We start from the raw sequence: 18256 nt of genomic DNA, 5'->3' as shown, positions 1-18256 counted from the left end.
AACGAATATGGGTATACGCGACAATTTTCAGTTCTACCAGGATAACGATCCGAAATACAAATCGAGAATAGTTCAAGAATATTTATTATATGCTTGTCCGAAAGTGCTCCATCCTCCACTACAATCATCGGATTTAAATCCAATTGAAAATCTATGGGACTTATTGGATCGTAATGTCAAGACCACCCCTATAAAAACAAAAGGCGAATTAAAAATACAACTGACGGAAGAGTGGAAATGCATTACACAAAATTATTTAAATAAAATAATTTCAAACATGCCAACACGTCTGCAACAGGTCATCAGACAAAAGGGATATCCCACAAAATATTAAATTAATATTAAAATTATAATTTTGTTGTTACATACACTATAAATAAGAAAAATCTTTATATAATATTAAGTGTCCGAATATTTTGTCGACACTAATATCGGATCTAATTTCGTTTATGATTTATTATGTGGAAAACAATAGAAAATAAAGTATTTTATTTTACATATTTGTAAACTAGAATATGCGCTATAACTCATTACGGACCAGAAAATTCGATAATCACATTGCAAGTAAGTACAGGAAGCTTTAATTTCGCAAATACCACAGTGTCCGAATATTCAATCGAGTAACTGTATATTGTTGAAGTATTGACAAGGTTAAACTGTTATATTATGTTTGAAAACATTTTGATTACGGCTTTTAATTGTAGAATTGTTTAATACATAAATTTGAAACATCAAAGAAATATTTGTCGTGAATCAAAATGTTTTACCGTCTCTTTGACAATTTGTTGTTTGATACCGGTAATTTTTAAACATTATTTCTTATTACTTAAATCGACGATGTTTGCAAGATTGCCTTTCTTTGATTTTGTATTATTCTCAATTTCAAATTTTCACTTTTACTAATGTTAAAATTCCAAACTTCATTGCATATTAAGGACTGAATGAAATTATTTATTTATAAAATTATTTGTTATTAAATTATTTTTTACACTTATGTTCTACACATCTTCTACACACTTTATCTTCTTTATGTCCTCACGTGTCTCAAGAAGAAAATATACACACGGTGACTAAATACATCCTTATAACTAAACTCTTAAACACATACAATTAATTACATTAACACTTGGACACTTATTTTTCAAATAATCAGAAGATATAGAATATCATTTTTCCTTCAGTCTGGTTTGTAATTCAACTTTTGCATTTATTCATGTTTTCTTAATTTTTTGGTGTAATGTATTCCATAAGTTCTCTAAGCATTTATGTCTGTGGATTGTGAAAGAGGATGCAATACTTTTACACAATTGTATTACAAATATTCTTGTATTACTTGAGCTCGGTGCTTTAGATTATTATTACACTTCTTAGAAAACTTTTTTAAAAAGATTTAAATATCTATTTTTAATAACATTTTATAATAAATACACTGGACCATGTATTCATATGGAACAATAAAATAAAAAAATTGTACATTGTATTCATTTTGAGACTGAATAGGATCTCAGATAAATTAAGTTAAAGAGACTGAGAATATGAAAACATGAAGAAACAAAAGAAAGGTGGGTATGAAGGAAGTTAACGGCATCTAAATCTATTAGGATTATCAACCACGGGTTAAACTGATTGTACGGGTTGGTAACCAAACATTTGCGTAATTTGCGACAAAGAGAACAGTAGTCGCCGCTTAAGCATCCCCTACTACGTTAGAAGATAGAAATCCAACTTGTCGACAAGTAGAAATTAATTTCGATGTAGTTTCCCGACGAAGTAAAGCATTCGAATCTAGATAAGAGAGCCCTCGTACGACCTTTAGGGACCACGGTGACCCTTTTGTTAAGCGAATTCCTCCCCGAAGCCATACATATCACTTAACCCTTGCACCTATCGGCCTCCGTACACGCGTTAAATGCCTCTTTGCTAACTTATGCGTTTGCTCGAAGCAGCTCACAAACCTGAACTCAGACCGTGTAACACTTCCCGTAATTAACTACTCATTGCGGTAGTATCTTATTATTCAATGAGCAACCACCGTACCAGTACACCGGTATTAGATATTAAGGAGAATTTACGCGACTACTAAACATAGCATCACACCCTTAATCGAACGGAAACGCGTGTGTCGAGCCGCGTGAAACCGCGAATATTTCTTTAACGTTTCACGGGAAAATGAACAAATTTCGCGGTCGACGTTAGTGAGATTTATGGAAAGAAGCTTTGTACGTAGAATTCTCGTTCTCGTGACTTTTCGGGAAATTTTAACGATTTGTTTGATAAAATAGTAACGCAAATGTATCCATTAGTAATTTATTTAACCTTACTAAAAATGACAAATGAAACAATCTAATAGTCAAAATTCTAAAACATTGAAATTAATAGTATTTTATTCACTATTTCAGAGATTGCTCTTTTATTAAAGTGTTTATTAACAAACACATTTACGAATTTAAGAAAATGTATTTTGTGCTTAAATCTTAGAAATTTCTTGTGTTGTAATGAACAGTATAAAAAATTTAGTAACAAAAAATATTTATTTCAAAAAGAGATTTAATATGAATTTTTTAAACTGTTTTGATTGTAGAGGTTTATTGTCGCTAGATGAATTTAAATTCATTACAAAACATGCTCACAAATTAAAGTTTATTAGCGAATCAAAACTGCGCCTATTTCATATTTACTGATACCGTATGACTTGATGATATAATACATAGGAACACAATATGCACTGAACGTGTTTTTATGCTTATGAGTATGCTACATTAAGAAAAGTTGGTACACTGCCAAATGACAACACGATGTTCGTAAAGGTTAATTAGTTCCCTTGCTGTTACATGTCAGTTATATTGTTAGATATTTATTAGATTGTACTGAATGATTAATTTTGAAACAAAAAGTTGTATACCATATAGGCTTTGTAAAATAGTACTTATTGAAGTTCAAGGATTGATATAAATAAATTTCGTGATTTTACTTTTATATTACCAAATTATCTGAACTTTAGACATTTCGAAATGGATGATGTGATAAAATCAGAGATACATGATAAATTATATTATTTATTAAATTGCAACGTTGAAGTTAGTGTTGGACGAATTAAAATTAAAATTAAAATAGAAAAACTTACCAAAATTAAAATTAAATTAGAAAAGTATATACCCAAAGATTGTCAAGTAAATAATCATTTTTTATCTCAATAAAGAACAATTGATGTTTTAACTGAATTCTTATAATTTAAAGTAAGAAATCAAAGATTCATGATATGGTGTAACGTGATTGTCTCAGTTTCAAAGTTACCGTTGTTCAACTGTGAAGATTTATAAAAATTTCATCGTTCCTTTTCTCACCGTCAGAATTTAATATTCGGAATGTATTTTCAGAATTCTAAAAACTCGATTGAAAAAAGATTTAACGAGATGGGGAGAAGAAAATTAATCCCGATACACTGAGAGACGTAGAGAGATCGTGTACCTCGAACGCCGTAATGCTGCAGAATTCTCGGTTCCCAGACCCTGAATGAGGAATTTCACCCTTAGAATATCGCATTTTACTGTTCGGAGGGTGCATATTTTAGAGGAAGGTGGATGAACAAGATTGCTGGACAAAGGTGAGAATGGGTTGAAAAAGAGAAATAGAGATAGCAGGATCTGGAGGCGAGAAGCACTGTTATGCGGGAGAACCGAAGGAATGGCCACCCTCCTTCGCATCGAGGAATGTTGTCAAGTTATTTTGGGCTTTCGCTTCCTTCCCGTTTCATTAAGCCTATCCGCTTACGTTATATAACGAAATAATGAAGAACATAGCGGTGTCACGTTCTGTACGCTTGTTGCAAGTTTCCTCCCTATCAAAGAATTATTTTCTTAACATTTCCAATTTCTGATAGGTATATGACATTTATTTCTGTTGTGTTCTGCGCTAATTCGTTTTATTGTATATGAATACAAGAGAATTTGTTACATAAAAACATACTGGCAGTGTTTGCAAAATACGATCGTTAAAGCCAAGCGTAGTGAGTATAATTTAAATGTATTATATACAGAGATCCATGCAATTATCATGGCTTATAACTTCATTACTGACACAGTTGCAGAAAAATGGCAAAAAAAGGTGATTGGCTTAAAGAACGTTACATCGGTTATAAAGTATTTGTGGAATAATAAAATTACACCCAAATTTATTTTCCTAACCGTATTTAAATAAATTAACGCACAAACTACAGATGCATTAAACCAGATTTATTTTGAAAATGGCCAAAGTCCAATTGTCAGTTGTTTATTGTGAATTGTAGTAATATGTACCATGCTAAATGTAATAAAAATATTTTACAGTTAAGTAAAATTCACTTTGAAAATAGTCTAGGTTCAATCTATTATTGATAATGTCAGAAATTGCGGATTTTCAAATACCCAAGGGCAGTGATGATGTTAATTGCAATTAATTTTTTAATAGTTAATATAATAAATAATTAGTATTTATACGAAATATACCATTGACGCGCTATATCCCTCCCGCATTCACAAAATGTAGACTAGCAGTAAGTTGTTATGTAATTTATATAGTTAGAAGATTTCCTGAATTGCACGAAGGGTGTTTTTCAAGTGTTTCAGTGAAATGTAAAATAGATTGAATATTCTTTTTTCAATTTAAAACATTTCAAATTATGTCAAATGGACATAAATGGCCGTTTCAAATTTTATGATAAATCTAGTCGCTAATTTTGAAAGTGGCTTCAATGCATTCTTGGGAAGAAGCCATATTATTCATTTAATAATTGCTATTAATTTTATATGAATTATAAAATTTCAAATTTCAAAATATCTTAATTTAAATATAAATGGACTTTTTAAAATAAACGCCATTTTTAAAATAAACGGTTCAAATACATATGTAAATGAAGCATATCAGACGCTAGAAGAGCAAACAGGAGAAGGCAAACGACCGGAATATTGTTGTGAATCGATTTATAAACGCGAGAGTATTTCATAATGCGATTTCAACACATCTATAGGTCAATTTCATTTCTTACAAGGAAAGTCGCGGAAGTGTCTCCCTCCTATTTTGATGAAACTTCGTTTGTTACGCAGGCAAAAATAAGGGACATGTATTTTTTTATCGGCTGAAGCGCGGGTTTAAGGGATTTAAATTTTTAAACAAAAATTTAAAATATTTCAAACAATTATTACTTCTTGAATGTATATAAAAAAAGAATTCAATTGTAAATTATAGATGTTGAAAATAGCAAAAATAAATATACAAGTATGTCGGTAATTTGTCAATATGTCGGTAATAAAGTTTGTATATTTATCTACTAGCTATACGATACCGCTCGTTTAAACGAGACCCTCAAATGTTAAAATAAAATAATATCTAAAATATTAATTCTTCTCTGTTCTCATATCGATTACAAGATTGCATTCGCATATTAAGAGTTCTTGCATAAAGTTTCCTTCCTAGTTACAGTTTCATATTTATAAAATAAATTTGTTCAAAGTTTCAATGGTGTTAGTTGTGTTATATTTATATTAAATAGTTTTTCAATATCATATTTTAAAAACTATACTCCCATTTCCATCAATAGAGAATGAATATTAAAATTTATTTCATTATAACGCAGTTTCTTTTATCTAAATCAATTCTATAAAGTACATAACAGAAAACTATTAACGTCCCTTGTAAAAAATTCAATAATATGTACGATACTTTTGTGTGAACATTTGTGTATAAAATAATTAATAACTGTTTGCCATTGTAGCCCAATGCATTTTAACGGAAAGTGACGGAAGAAATCTATGTAAAAGAAGCATGTATCTCTGATTAAAAAAAATAATAACGACACACGTGCTATTGTATTTCTAAAAAAACGTGGTTCTATCGACATAACACTCTTGGAACCATTCATCTTTTTTCTCTGACATTCTCCTGTAACTACTTTTGCAGCGGAGTTATAACTTAAAACAATTGCGTGAATCATCCTTCTATAGGGTTTTTATTAATTCGCCTTTTGTCCTTGAATGATAAAGTTTTGTTGTATAATGGTTTACTTGCGATAGAACCACATATTCTTTACCTATATATAATTTTCAATTGCTCCTAATCAGATTAATTTTGTACGAGTATGTTGTACATTGTATAGTCAAGCAACAAATCTGACTACCGTAGGGAATATACAATAAGCAAGGGGGACGAATTCCCTCACTTGTTAATTTTAAACAATTTTGGAGTATTTGAAAATTTCGTGATAGCTTAGGAATTTGAGGTAACAGAATTTGAAGACTTTGTGATTTAAGAGTCTACGAATATTGAAAACCAGGAATATGGACACATAGGAAATTATAAACGCAGAAATTTGGGGACTAAGAATTTGATGACTTAGAAATATAAGAATTTAAACATCCCAGAAGAGCTTGGTCTAAGTACTTGGAGATATAGAGACTTGGGAATTTAAAAATGCGGGTTGTAGGTATTTGGAGGTTTAGGGATACAGTGATCTAAAGATTCGATGGTGTAAAGATTTGATGATGTAGAGATCCGATGATGTAGAGGTTCGGTAATCTAGGAATTTGGTAACCTATGAAATCGGTGATACAGAGATTCGGTGATGTATGGATTTAGCGATCTAAAGACTCGGTGATCTAGGGATATGACAATCTAGGTATTTCGACATTTAGAAATTGAGGGATTTAAGACATCGGGGATAGATATATTTGAGACCTAGAATATTTAAAAATTTAGAAATTAAGAAATTTGAAAATATGAAAATTTAGGAAATTTGGCAATTTGGATTGTACTTGAATTATTTATCATTCATGATATTTGTGAAACTGGGATTGTTTGTATTGCATTTATAATAATAATGTTTGCATAAACTATTAAAACTTGCATTTTTAATAAATAATGAAATATATTTCATTATTAAATATTTTTATTATTACCATTAAGTATGTGTATTATTATATTTATTATTAAATACTTCATTATTATATGTGATTCTTAAAATTGAATATTTTAGTCTACTGCAGTCGATTCAAATATCTTATACATTGAAATAAGAAATATATAGCGGCTGACAGAATTATTGCACTTCCTACAAAGATTTCTTTTTAAAAATATGAGACAGACGCGACGTTAATTACTTTAACAACATTACTGATACTTGATATAAGTGTACGTTAAGTATTCTATATTTTGGACTTCAGTTAGTGGTTGAACAAAAATCTTGACTTTGATTTAAGTGACATTATATTCATACATCAGATTATGTCTACATATTATGAAATGTCCTGTAAATTTGTGCTGTAAATATTATATGATGAACGGTGTTTAATTAACCTAAAAAACCTCATCTCTCGTTTAAATGTTCTGAGAAATGCATCGCTGCGGCTGTTCACCCGACTTTTTTTCTAGAAGAAAGCTACTTGCAACGTGTATTCTCGTGGGACAACCTTTCCATTAAACGAAGTATCTTACTCTCAGCTTTTGCAAATAACACGATAATGGAAAAAACTAGCAGGTGTAGACGGGAAGTGGCCTGTAACGAGCATTAAATTGCATTTTCATTGTTATCGCAACATTGTTTGCTGTAATGCAACTAGAACAGCTGCAAGTGAGTTTTGATTTCCGTATCTTGTTTATCGACCACTCGAGCTCTCAATTTCCGTCCAAAATTATGTTACAGAGAAAATGTAATGAGCAGCGAATTTTTTCATTAACTTCTTCGATACACGTCATTTCGAATTCTCGGACACAATTATCAAAATATTATTTTTCAACGTGACATTATCAACTGTCACGTATCACTAAGCGTGGCAAGTCCAATTATTAACTGTAGAACTACAATAAAACAGTAATGAAAGTAATAAAATAATATATCCTCAATTAAATCTGGGTGAAAAAAATTAATTCCTCAAAAAATTCAAAAGAAGAATGAACTCAGACAAGCAGCATAATTATAGTGGAAAAAAAATTCTAAAAACTGTTAGCAAAAAATTGTAGAACGTCAATGCATATGCGGATAAAAACAATTACATATGAACGAGGAAATATGAAAAAATGTTAAATACTATAAATTATAAAGCAAATTGTTGAAAATGTTTACAAATCTCATGCTTTAGAAAAAGATAAAAAAGATTCTATGAATAACAATAATCATAATATCTTATAACATTGTGTCAATGTTTTCAATTAGATCTGTTAACCACTACACAATGAATATTTATGCAAGTAAATTATGTCAGATTATGCAAGAAATATGTATGATATGTACGAAACGTACTATGATTCATGTTGTCATTTGTACAATTCGAATTTCAATAAATTATCATAGCCTTTTCAAATTTATTAGTTACAAGTTGATAAATTAATTTATCAGGTAAAATTAATTCATGTACATAAATAGACTCTATTGCAAAACGTAATTGGAACATATTTCAATTTGGATCAGTTTCAAATTGATTTGACTTTCAACAGTCGCAATATAAAATCAGCAACTTTCTATAGAATATTAAAATTTCTATTCTTTTTCATAATTAAAACTTGATTGAAACTAGAGTTTTATAATTCTCAAGCATGATTTTAAGTTTCTAATTGTTTCAGCAATTAAATCTGCTGACTTAATTATAAATAATGTTATTATGTTTCCAACCCTATCACAGTACTGATATTCGTGTGACAAGGAATATGTGAATATATTGTTATATACACATTTAAATGAAGCAGATAAAACATGTATATGTATTGTGGAAAATAGAAAATATATGTTCAACATATACAAACAATCTGATACTTTCACATCTTTATATTTCTTCTATAAAAACTTCATGTATTGAAGTTGAAGTGTACTGACACTACACAAATATAAAGTTAAGGTAAGATATTGAATTAATTCATAAATCGTCGTTTAAAAGGTTAAGCTAGTAGTAATGCATATTTGATTTAAGACTTTAAAGGCGTATCAGATTTTCCTCTATTTATCTTACGTACTTTGCGAAAAGTAATTATTTAACTTCTATTAAAAGAGTTTAGTTTATAAAATCTATTTTTTCGCACTCTCTTCTCCCCAGCTGCGAACTCCGAACTCTAAACTTTTCAGATCGAGATTGCAATAAAGTCAACTAAGTTAATTTCTCTTCTTCTTCATTGCTACAGAAAGTTTCAGAACTTCAAAGGATTGGAAATGTTTATTAAACACATTAATATACACGAAATATTTGAAACTACGCGTTCTCTCCTATACTGTAATAGAAAAAGTAATTATCTTGCAATCTGAGATATAAGAGTGTTATAATGATTCTGTTACTCTTTATCTTTCCTACTCTGCCTCTTTCATTCATTTAATTCCAAGTTCCAAGAAGCTCGTTTCAGTTAGCGCGCCTGGTACTCTTTGTAACTTTAATACGTTGTACTTAAAGTTGATTCAAAGCAAAGAATAACGGTAACACCTCGCAACAAACTAGCCAGCTCATAACAGATTTTTAGAGCTTTTATCTAATAAGAGAACATTCCGAGCTATTATTTAAATTTTTTTATGAGTATTTGTAAAATGGTGGAACTTTAAAGATTGAGGTTAAAAGCACCTTTTTTGGACGCAAAAGACTAGTAATTTATAAAATTTTTAACTTTAAAGTTACTATCTGTCTTAATTTTTCGAAACGTTAGTAATATATTATGTCACTCTGAATAGATTTTGTAATTGATTATGAATCAATGAATTTTTAATTACCGCTCTTATGAAGTTATAGCTTCTGGTTTATCTTTTATGGCAAATAATTAAATAAAATTAATTTAAAAAATATTGAAAAATATAGTAAACATATAGTAAATATAGTAAACGAAAAAGTGAAAAAATTTTTCTAATGGAATTTCAATTCACTATAAAAGATAGAATAATCTGGTGACTAGATCAAAGCTGCAACGATTACTCACACCTTAGAAAATAATGAAAGGTAACTATCTTATAAAATATTATACCAGTCATCTGCCACCAAGATTAAATATCGTTAGCTTCAGTTTTACAAACTATTATACAAGGTATAATACTTCAATATATTCTATTAAAGAAACTTTATTATGCTGATTTTTAACACAAAAAATTAGAATAGCACCACGGGACCTTTCATTATGTCATTCAGTTTTTCCATATCACACACAGAATCGACTACACTGTTATTTTAATTCATACTGATAGTTTATGGCGGTTATACCGTGTTAATCAAGTTGATAAGTTGAGACATTCATAAATATAACAAATTAAGTAATCTTAGTCAATCATTTCGATTATAAAACATATAACACTGATGCAATGCAAATAAAATACTCTGACAAAATAAAACAAACAGAAAATAAATGTTACTCGTTTCAACAGAAGCATATCTACCTTTTATCTAAAATTTTATCTCTAAAACTCTACGGCAAATCTTCATTACTCTCAGAGTAATTTATACCCTATAATCTTCTATAATCTTTTAAATTTTAAGCAAATTTAAAATAACTTTCACGTTATATCTAAAAATATACTTCCAACAAATTTATCCTTTTTAAAATTTGTTTAGTATTTAGAATATCACTATTTATACACAACTAAATTTTAAGGACACTTTATAATAAAAGGTATTTGTGATGTATCCACCAATAAATGATGAGCTTATTATTATAAAAATAACCTTTGGAAATAATTACTTTTGCTCCATCAGAAAATGGAATCAACTAGAGCTTATCAAAATAAAATCCTCATTTAAGGAAGCATGGGAATAATTAAATTAACATTTAAACAAGTATGAAAAATTGGTTTGTACCACGCATTAACCTCTGAAAATATTCTACAAATATGAAGCTGAAAGCAGTAAGAAAACATCATGGAACTCACGTGTTTTCCTTCTGGTCGCTGTTGCTTGACTGCGACGATGGAGATGGTTGCTGAGTCTGTTGTTTCGAATACGGATGATGGTGGTGCACGACGTTGTTGTTGTTATTGTTGTTGTTGTTGTGCATGTGCACCTTGTTTGCGTTGCTGTCGGTAGGCGAGCCCGGCGAGATTTTCCCCGCCAAAGCGTTCAATGACTGAAGCATTTTCATAGGAGTCCTCCTGGCGACCGGCTCTCGATGACTCCTTCCCTCAGCCTCGTTTATCCTTGAGGAAGACAGGATTATTCTTCGTTTCCGGTTTGAAGGTGTCAACCCTCAAACTCTACCGTACACGTAACAATAAACCGGCGTAAACAACGCGAAACAAAACCGTTACTAGGAACGACGCACTTTTGCCCGGGCAATTGCACGAATTACCGGATATGATCACGAGTTTTTCCAATAGTCGACACAAAAATTACACTGTTCACGAAATACGGATGCACAACTATAGACACTTATTCGTTTCTAACGAGCGTTCACTTTTAGAACAGATTTTAAGGAAAACTTGGTTGATGAAACGTCCGAATCGAGATCGTAGAATCCCAATAATCGACGACACGATTCCTCGAATCGCTAAAAAAAAAAATAAATAAATATAGTTGCGTTTTACGGTAAATCTAGAAAAATTTAATTCACATTTTAGTCATGCAACGCAAGTGTTAGAAACGAACGGATAATTGTATTCTTTTGTGATTGTTTGGTTTTCAAATACAAGGAAACTATAATTTTAAATAATATTCAACAATTCTAGATTTAAATGTAACTAACAGATTGACAGGTGGATACGTCTTTTCGTAAATTGCAATTGATTACCACTAACATATTAAGTTGTATATCCATTGCTGGAGTTTGAAAATGAAATGCCTGGTATGATCAAATCACATAATAATACTATTTGTGGCATATCAATTGGAAACTTGAAAATTGTGTCACCTTGATAGGATTAAATTGAGTCCAGTTCAACAGACAATACAAATTACTGGAACCTAGAATAGCTGAGAAGGGAAAATGCTACTCTGTAAATTAATTAAGTTATGAGTGATTAATTTCGTCAACCATTCACGTTGTGTAATATCATGTTATATTACTTCCGACAGTTTTCTTAACTGCATACAATTTAAGTTATATTTTTGACCAATTTTAATCTTCAAATTGATATGGTGCGTTCTATTTTGCGATGTTTTTATGTCATTAAATCGTGTCAGTGTTTCTATGTTTCGAAATCAGTTATTGTTTGCTGTAACTGGCAACCAGCCATTTTATATCAACCGGGTGATGTTCAACTAATGTGTTTCGCTAACGAAATTAAATCACACGCAGTTTATCTTTTAATGTACTAGATATTTTAGTAGTTACTTTTAAAGCAAGAATTATTTAAAAATATTATTTATAAAATTATTATATGTAAAAGAAAGTTTTGGTTTTAATATTCTCTATATTAGTTGTAGCATTTTAATAGGTAAATTTGTCCAATTTTCAAGTTCAATTTCTAGTGTTTGTTGTCTGCTCTTAATGCCAGAATTGTGCAATAAGCATTTATAGATTTAAATTGGTGACAATTGGTTTTCAATTTTAGGAAATAGAAAAATGATCTGCGAAAATATAATAATATTTAAAATATTACCAACTTTAACAAATATTTCAACATCTTAACCATTTTTATAGTATGTACCAATATGCTGTTAAACTACTGTTTTATTTATATAGAACATAAATTATTTCAATCGGCCAAGATGGTTGTAAATATACTTTCACTAAAATTTAATTGTAATATAATAAAAAATGACTCATACACCGATTGCGAAAGTAAATGCTACGAATATCATTGTTAATGATCGTGATAAATTTGAAATATCTACATATTATTAATTTAATATCATCCATTTTTCATTATAAATAAATGATAGAACATGAACAAAATGTCATCTGACTTTTTTTCTTAAGTGAAACACAGCTAGGTACTAAGTTTTGGAGAAAATAATGCATAAATTAAATACGTCAGATGAAACGTATAAACATAAAAGTAAACATTTGAAATAAAATATATTAACACATTCGCGACCGGCAAATTTTTCCCGTTTCTAATACTAAATACCAGCGAAAATGATGAAATTCTGAAGCTGGTTGCCACAAACTTGTACCGTTAAAGCAAGGATAACAATAATAAAATTTGTTTTAAAATATCAATGTTGCAATAATATGTTGTTTAAAATAAAAAGATTTGTATAATTTGTATATTTGCTTCATTGGTAGACAATACACCACTTGTTATTATTGTGCTGAATTTATTTAGCATTATATTACAAGTATTTTAGAAAAGTCGAGTAAAAACAAAAATTAATATTTCTGTTTAATGTGATAAGTATAAAAACAAGAATTTTTGCATAAAGGAACTTTACATAATTTGCATATATACGAAGTGTCACGACGTTTTCCACGAGTTTTGCAAACTCTACAACGTTTTAGTGGCTTTTTTGATTTCTCTGGTTGTGCAATTCCTTCAATTGCATGTATTCTACATTATTATGAAGATATTACATTTCACATAAATACAATTTACGCGTTTAAGGCCTTCCGTGCATCGAATACCGCTACCAGTACACGCCCATAACGCGGAACAAATAGGATATCTGACTCGAGCCCCATATTTTTGTAGAGGCGCATATGGACCCTTAAGTTCTTGTTTTAAATAAATTAGTATAAAAAATGTAATATAATACAATTGCCACGATACTATGTATAGAAATCAGCCGTGCACCGAACGGAAGGTATAAAATGTACGCATAACTTCAACGACAGTAATATTTTTTCCACAAACGAAATTAAAAATTCCAGTTTATCAATATTTTTCCTTTGGACTCATAGTTTATGTATGTGAAATTTGATCAAAATGGTACAACGTTTTATTAAAAAAATTTGCAAAATAATGTTAATTTTTAACGTATTTTTTAAACAAATAAATTTTTCAATAAGCCGCTTACGCCATATCATTGGTCTTTTAAAATAGAAAAAATTGCACTTTGAATTTTTCGTCTAGGCCTAATAGTTCCCGAGATATTTGCGAAAATATTTTTTTCAACCCCAACTTTAAGGGTTATTTTCACCACTTCAGAGTGGATGTTTGCCGATAAAAAGATACGCGTCAAAAATTTTTTGAGTTCTATAACATAGAACTCAAAAATTTCATCAAAATCGGCGTATCAATTGGGTGATGTCTCTTGTACAATTATTATTTAATCGGTGCACGAGTCCGTATTATTTTCCAAGTATTTCAAATAATTTAGTTACATTTCTTACGAAAGAGGAAGTAATCAATGAATTATTTATCCGATTTTCTTCCAACGTTTAAGCAGTTATTTGACTTCGCCATTGAAACGAGTTCTTTTGAATGCAAAAGAATTCCTTCAATTATGATCGATAAATTCGTTAAGTAAAATTATTAAGAAGACATTGGATGAAATTGGAGTCTGATGAAGCTAGGTTTGAAAAGTAGATCAAATAAGTAAAAATTTTCGGATTCAATTCCTGAATGAGTGTTTCAATGAAGCTTGTAATGTGTAGTCAAGTATTGGCATGCCATCGGAAACTGATATTTCTCACAATCAAATAAACATTAAAAATATGATCGTAATACGTAAAAGTTTAAATCCAACACTAGAATGTATGATCCAGATGTAGTTTTTGTTGTAAAAAATATTTGAAAGAAAAGACAATAAACTTGTTCATGAACCATTCTACCGCTCATATAAATTTTAAAGAGGTTAAATAAGCGCCAAAAATTAATCTCCAAAAAATAATAGGTAGGTACTTCACAAAATGTATTCGCTAATTTAAAGCTTTAACCCTTTGCGCTCGAGAGGTGACTCTCACTCACCATTTTATTTAATACAATAATTTGCAATAAGCATTTTTAATTGATGCTATAATATGACACGTGTGATGTATAAACACAGTGAAACAAACAATAGTGGAAATTATTAGTAGAGAAATAATAACCTCAAAAAAATTCATTTAACTTTTTAACTAATTTTTAAAGTTGCTGTTCGCAAGCAGTCAAATTACCTTCGAGTGCAAAGGGTTAATAAGACGAAGAGCTCTAAATTAACTTGTAGCGATTATAACAATAACAAGGAAAAAACGCGAGTAGAGCCTGTGCATTCCCGAATCCGGCGAAAACCCTAAGACCGCGGGATAATAAATTAAAAGGTTGCGTTCAGAACGTAACGAGCAAGACAGTAATTTTCATGTAGCTTAGTCACCGCATATTTACGCGAATCCTGTTCCCAGAGAGCACCTTTTTTTATCCCTAATTAAGACGGAGGCGAAGTGGCCGTAAAGAAAATCCATGGACAACGAAGCTTTCGAGGAAAGAGAGAGGACACCGTCTAGAGAGGACGAGACTTACGCAAGACAGAATATGCCGAAACGAGCGAAATCGGAGGAACGTAGATAGTTGAACGCGTACGTGGAACATCGTCTCTTGCACGGAACGGTTTCGCAACGAGTCAATTAAAAGTTTAAGTTTAATTAGAAACTCGGCTCGTATACGCTAGGCCAAGACGAAGTCTCTCTGCCCGATCTCCCTTAACGTTGTGCTGTTCGTTCGCCGTTCTCTCCTCCTTAAGTATCTCCTTCTGCATCGTGTCTTTCGTTTTCCCGCTCGAGTTGCTTCTTCGTTCGCCTTCGGTTCACCTGGTTTCAGCTCCAGCCATTCCAACCGTGCTTATACACACTCTCTCTCTCCTTTTGCCTTCGTTTGTCGTGTCTCTTCAGAGGTCAAGTCGCCGGTGGTATTTACCGGAAGCAGAAGCGTTAGAAAATGGGACAGAAATGAGAAACTGCGACATTTCGTCGTTTGGCCAAGAGAATCTGAACTTCTCTTCGAGTATTTCTCGAGTGCGTCTCTTTGTTTAGAACGATATCGCACTTCGAGCTCGAAAGATGCCTCAATGAAGAAAAGCTGTCTGTCGACTGTTATTTACGAGAAATGTGAGAAAACCGAAGGGAATGATTGAACGTAACGAACATTGGCGAAGAGAAAAGATACAACGAAAAATGTGGTATTTTAACTTATATTTGATAAATGGGAGAAAGAAGCTTAACAATTGAGGACTCTTGTAAATACGATCCTTTCTTGAAACATGTTTTTTTCGGATTATCGAAGTTTTAGGAAGTACAGACCTAATTATACAGCCATAATTATGGATTGCAAATGCACGTTGTAATATACTTACAAATACTACAAAGGTATTTTTTATAGGTTTGAAGTTAAGCATCTAATTGTCATTTAAACAATGCGTTACTGAAAAAAATTTTAAAAGAACATAAAATGTCCTTATAGTAAAATACATTTTACTTGACAAGTTTTTTCAATGACGAATAGTTTAGGAGACGCGGTTCATTTTAAATGAGAATGGATAACAATGTTTATCTTTAAAATACAATGCATTTTTTATTTTGCATAGATACTAGGCAGCAATTCTCAACATACTCATGAAAGTGTATGACTACGGCCAACATTAAAGAATTCCAGTACAAAAAAGAAGGCATTTTGTATATATCTCAGAGAAATTATGAAAATAGGTATTTGAAACATAATTTTTTTAATGATATTGACCATGTCAGATTTGATCAAATACCTATGTTTATCATCTCCCTGCGACATAAATGTATAAGAAATAAAGAGAAATTGTGTGCATAGTTACATGTTCGTTTTTTTTTTCTAATCGAATAACTGCACAGCAAAAAAATAAATAAATACATACGATTAACAAACAATATGATTATGAATAAACAAAATGACTTGATCAAATGTGATACCTGCACGTGCCTAATAGAAACCAGTTTCTTTATATTTCAACCAATTTTAATTAACTTCAAACGAAAATGTTATTCCAACTCAAATTTCATTCTCTACATTTCCTTTTTGGTGATGAAAATAAACCGTTGAATGATAAAACTGTTATACTGTATATTCCATTAAGTATCAATATACCATCTAACAGCTTATCAGGTACTGTCAAAACATAAAAATGTTAATTCAAACTTAATTCGATTTAATCTGTAATTAATTACACTCGTTTTATAAAAAAGCTAATTCATTTTGTATTGATGAGGATTAGATTTGTAATAAGTTTCAGCTAAGTTTATAATGAAAGAATAACCCCTATAGATACTGGAGGTTCGTGTTATTAAGTATACATATATATGTATAGTTTGGTATAACGATACTAATACAGGTATCAGTTAATTCTTTTCTTCAATCCGTACTCTAAAGATAATGTTATCTAATCGCTACAGATAAGATATTAGATCGAAATAGAAAAAATTATAAAACAAGTTATTTTCGGTATTTAAAAGAAAAGACAGTGCATTTTTTGTAAACGAAATCAACTTATCTTGCTTTTTTAATGATTCCGCATCTAAATTACTTGTAACTTCATTATACGTCATACTTGAAGTTAAATATCTCATTTCCAATTGCAAAATGATGAATAAATTTTCGTCTTACATGAAGGTTTTTTAATTTTTAACCGACTTCGAAAAAGGAGGAGGTTACTCAATTCGATCAGTACATTTTTTTTTTTTTCTATGTGTGCCCGCCGATTACGCCTAGCTGGATGGACCGATCGGAACGAAACCTTTTGCATCTAGTAGGTTCTGACTCCCCATTGGTACCATTATCAAAAAATTTTTCATTTTTTAATTGCAAAGTATAGTTATTGCAAAAAAACCGGCAACTTTTGAAATAAACTTTTCTCGATTTTAGTACGCTTTTAACATCTTATCACGGACATGATTCTGAACAATTTTGTTCATATACAAATTTCGCGGAAAGCTTTAGTTTTCGAGATATTAGCGAAAAATTGTTATTAACTGATTTAATTTTGAAATCAACTTCGAACGATTTTAATGTGCTTTTAATATGTTGTCAGGGGCATGGTTCTGGACAACCTTTTCCTTATGCATAATTGACGGAAAGCTTTAGTTTTCGAGATATTAGCGAAAAAAGAAATTGAAAAACGAATATCCATGTTGTCTTTTACTTAATTATGTTCATGGCATTTACGCAGACAAAAAAAAGCCCGGAAGAACTGTTTCCCAGTATCCTATACAATTCTCCCCATTCCACTACAAAGCGTGAAATAAAATAATTTTAAGAAAAAAAATACGCCGACTTCGAAATGCACTAAAAAGTATAAAATAATTTCTATTTCATTCAATCATACAATTACGTAACAGATATGAATGAAACCTATTTACTTGTTAGGTAGTATATTAAATACATTTCAACCTTTTCGGAGGCGGCGCAAAATTAAAAATACCTCAGTAAACGTTGCTGCCAATAATCAGTTGA

General features: G+C 30.6%; 1 protein-coding gene across 17 annotated transcripts in view; it reads right to left on the bottom strand.

Annotated features, from left to right (window-relative positions):
* LOC100883744 (CUGBP Elav-like family member 1-A) overlaps positions 1-18256 on the bottom strand; it is a 1238863-nt gene that overhangs the window by 966425 nt on the left and 254182 nt on the right. For 13 of the 17 annotated variants that reach the window (XM_076532024.1, XM_076532022.1, XM_076532021.1 and 10 more), the window contains exon 2: positions 10859-11122. In XM_076532024.1, the coding sequence (XP_076388139.1) occupies positions 10859-11122 (264 nt within the window). Of the gene's footprint in view, positions 1-10858; positions 11473-18256 lie in introns of all 17 variants that reach the window. The other 4 variants (XM_076532031.1, XM_076532030.1, XM_076532033.1 and 1 more) reach the window with 1 other exon arrangement.

Source organism: Megachile rotundata, chromosome 5, assembly GCF_050947335.1.
Source record: "Megachile rotundata isolate GNS110a chromosome 5, iyMegRotu1, whole genome shotgun sequence".
In the NCBI taxonomy this organism is placed as follows: domain Eukaryota; kingdom Metazoa; phylum Arthropoda; class Insecta; order Hymenoptera; family Megachilidae; genus Megachile; species Megachile rotundata.
Note: the sequence above shows the minus strand (reverse complement) of the source record. Positions and strands in the feature narration are given on the sequence as shown.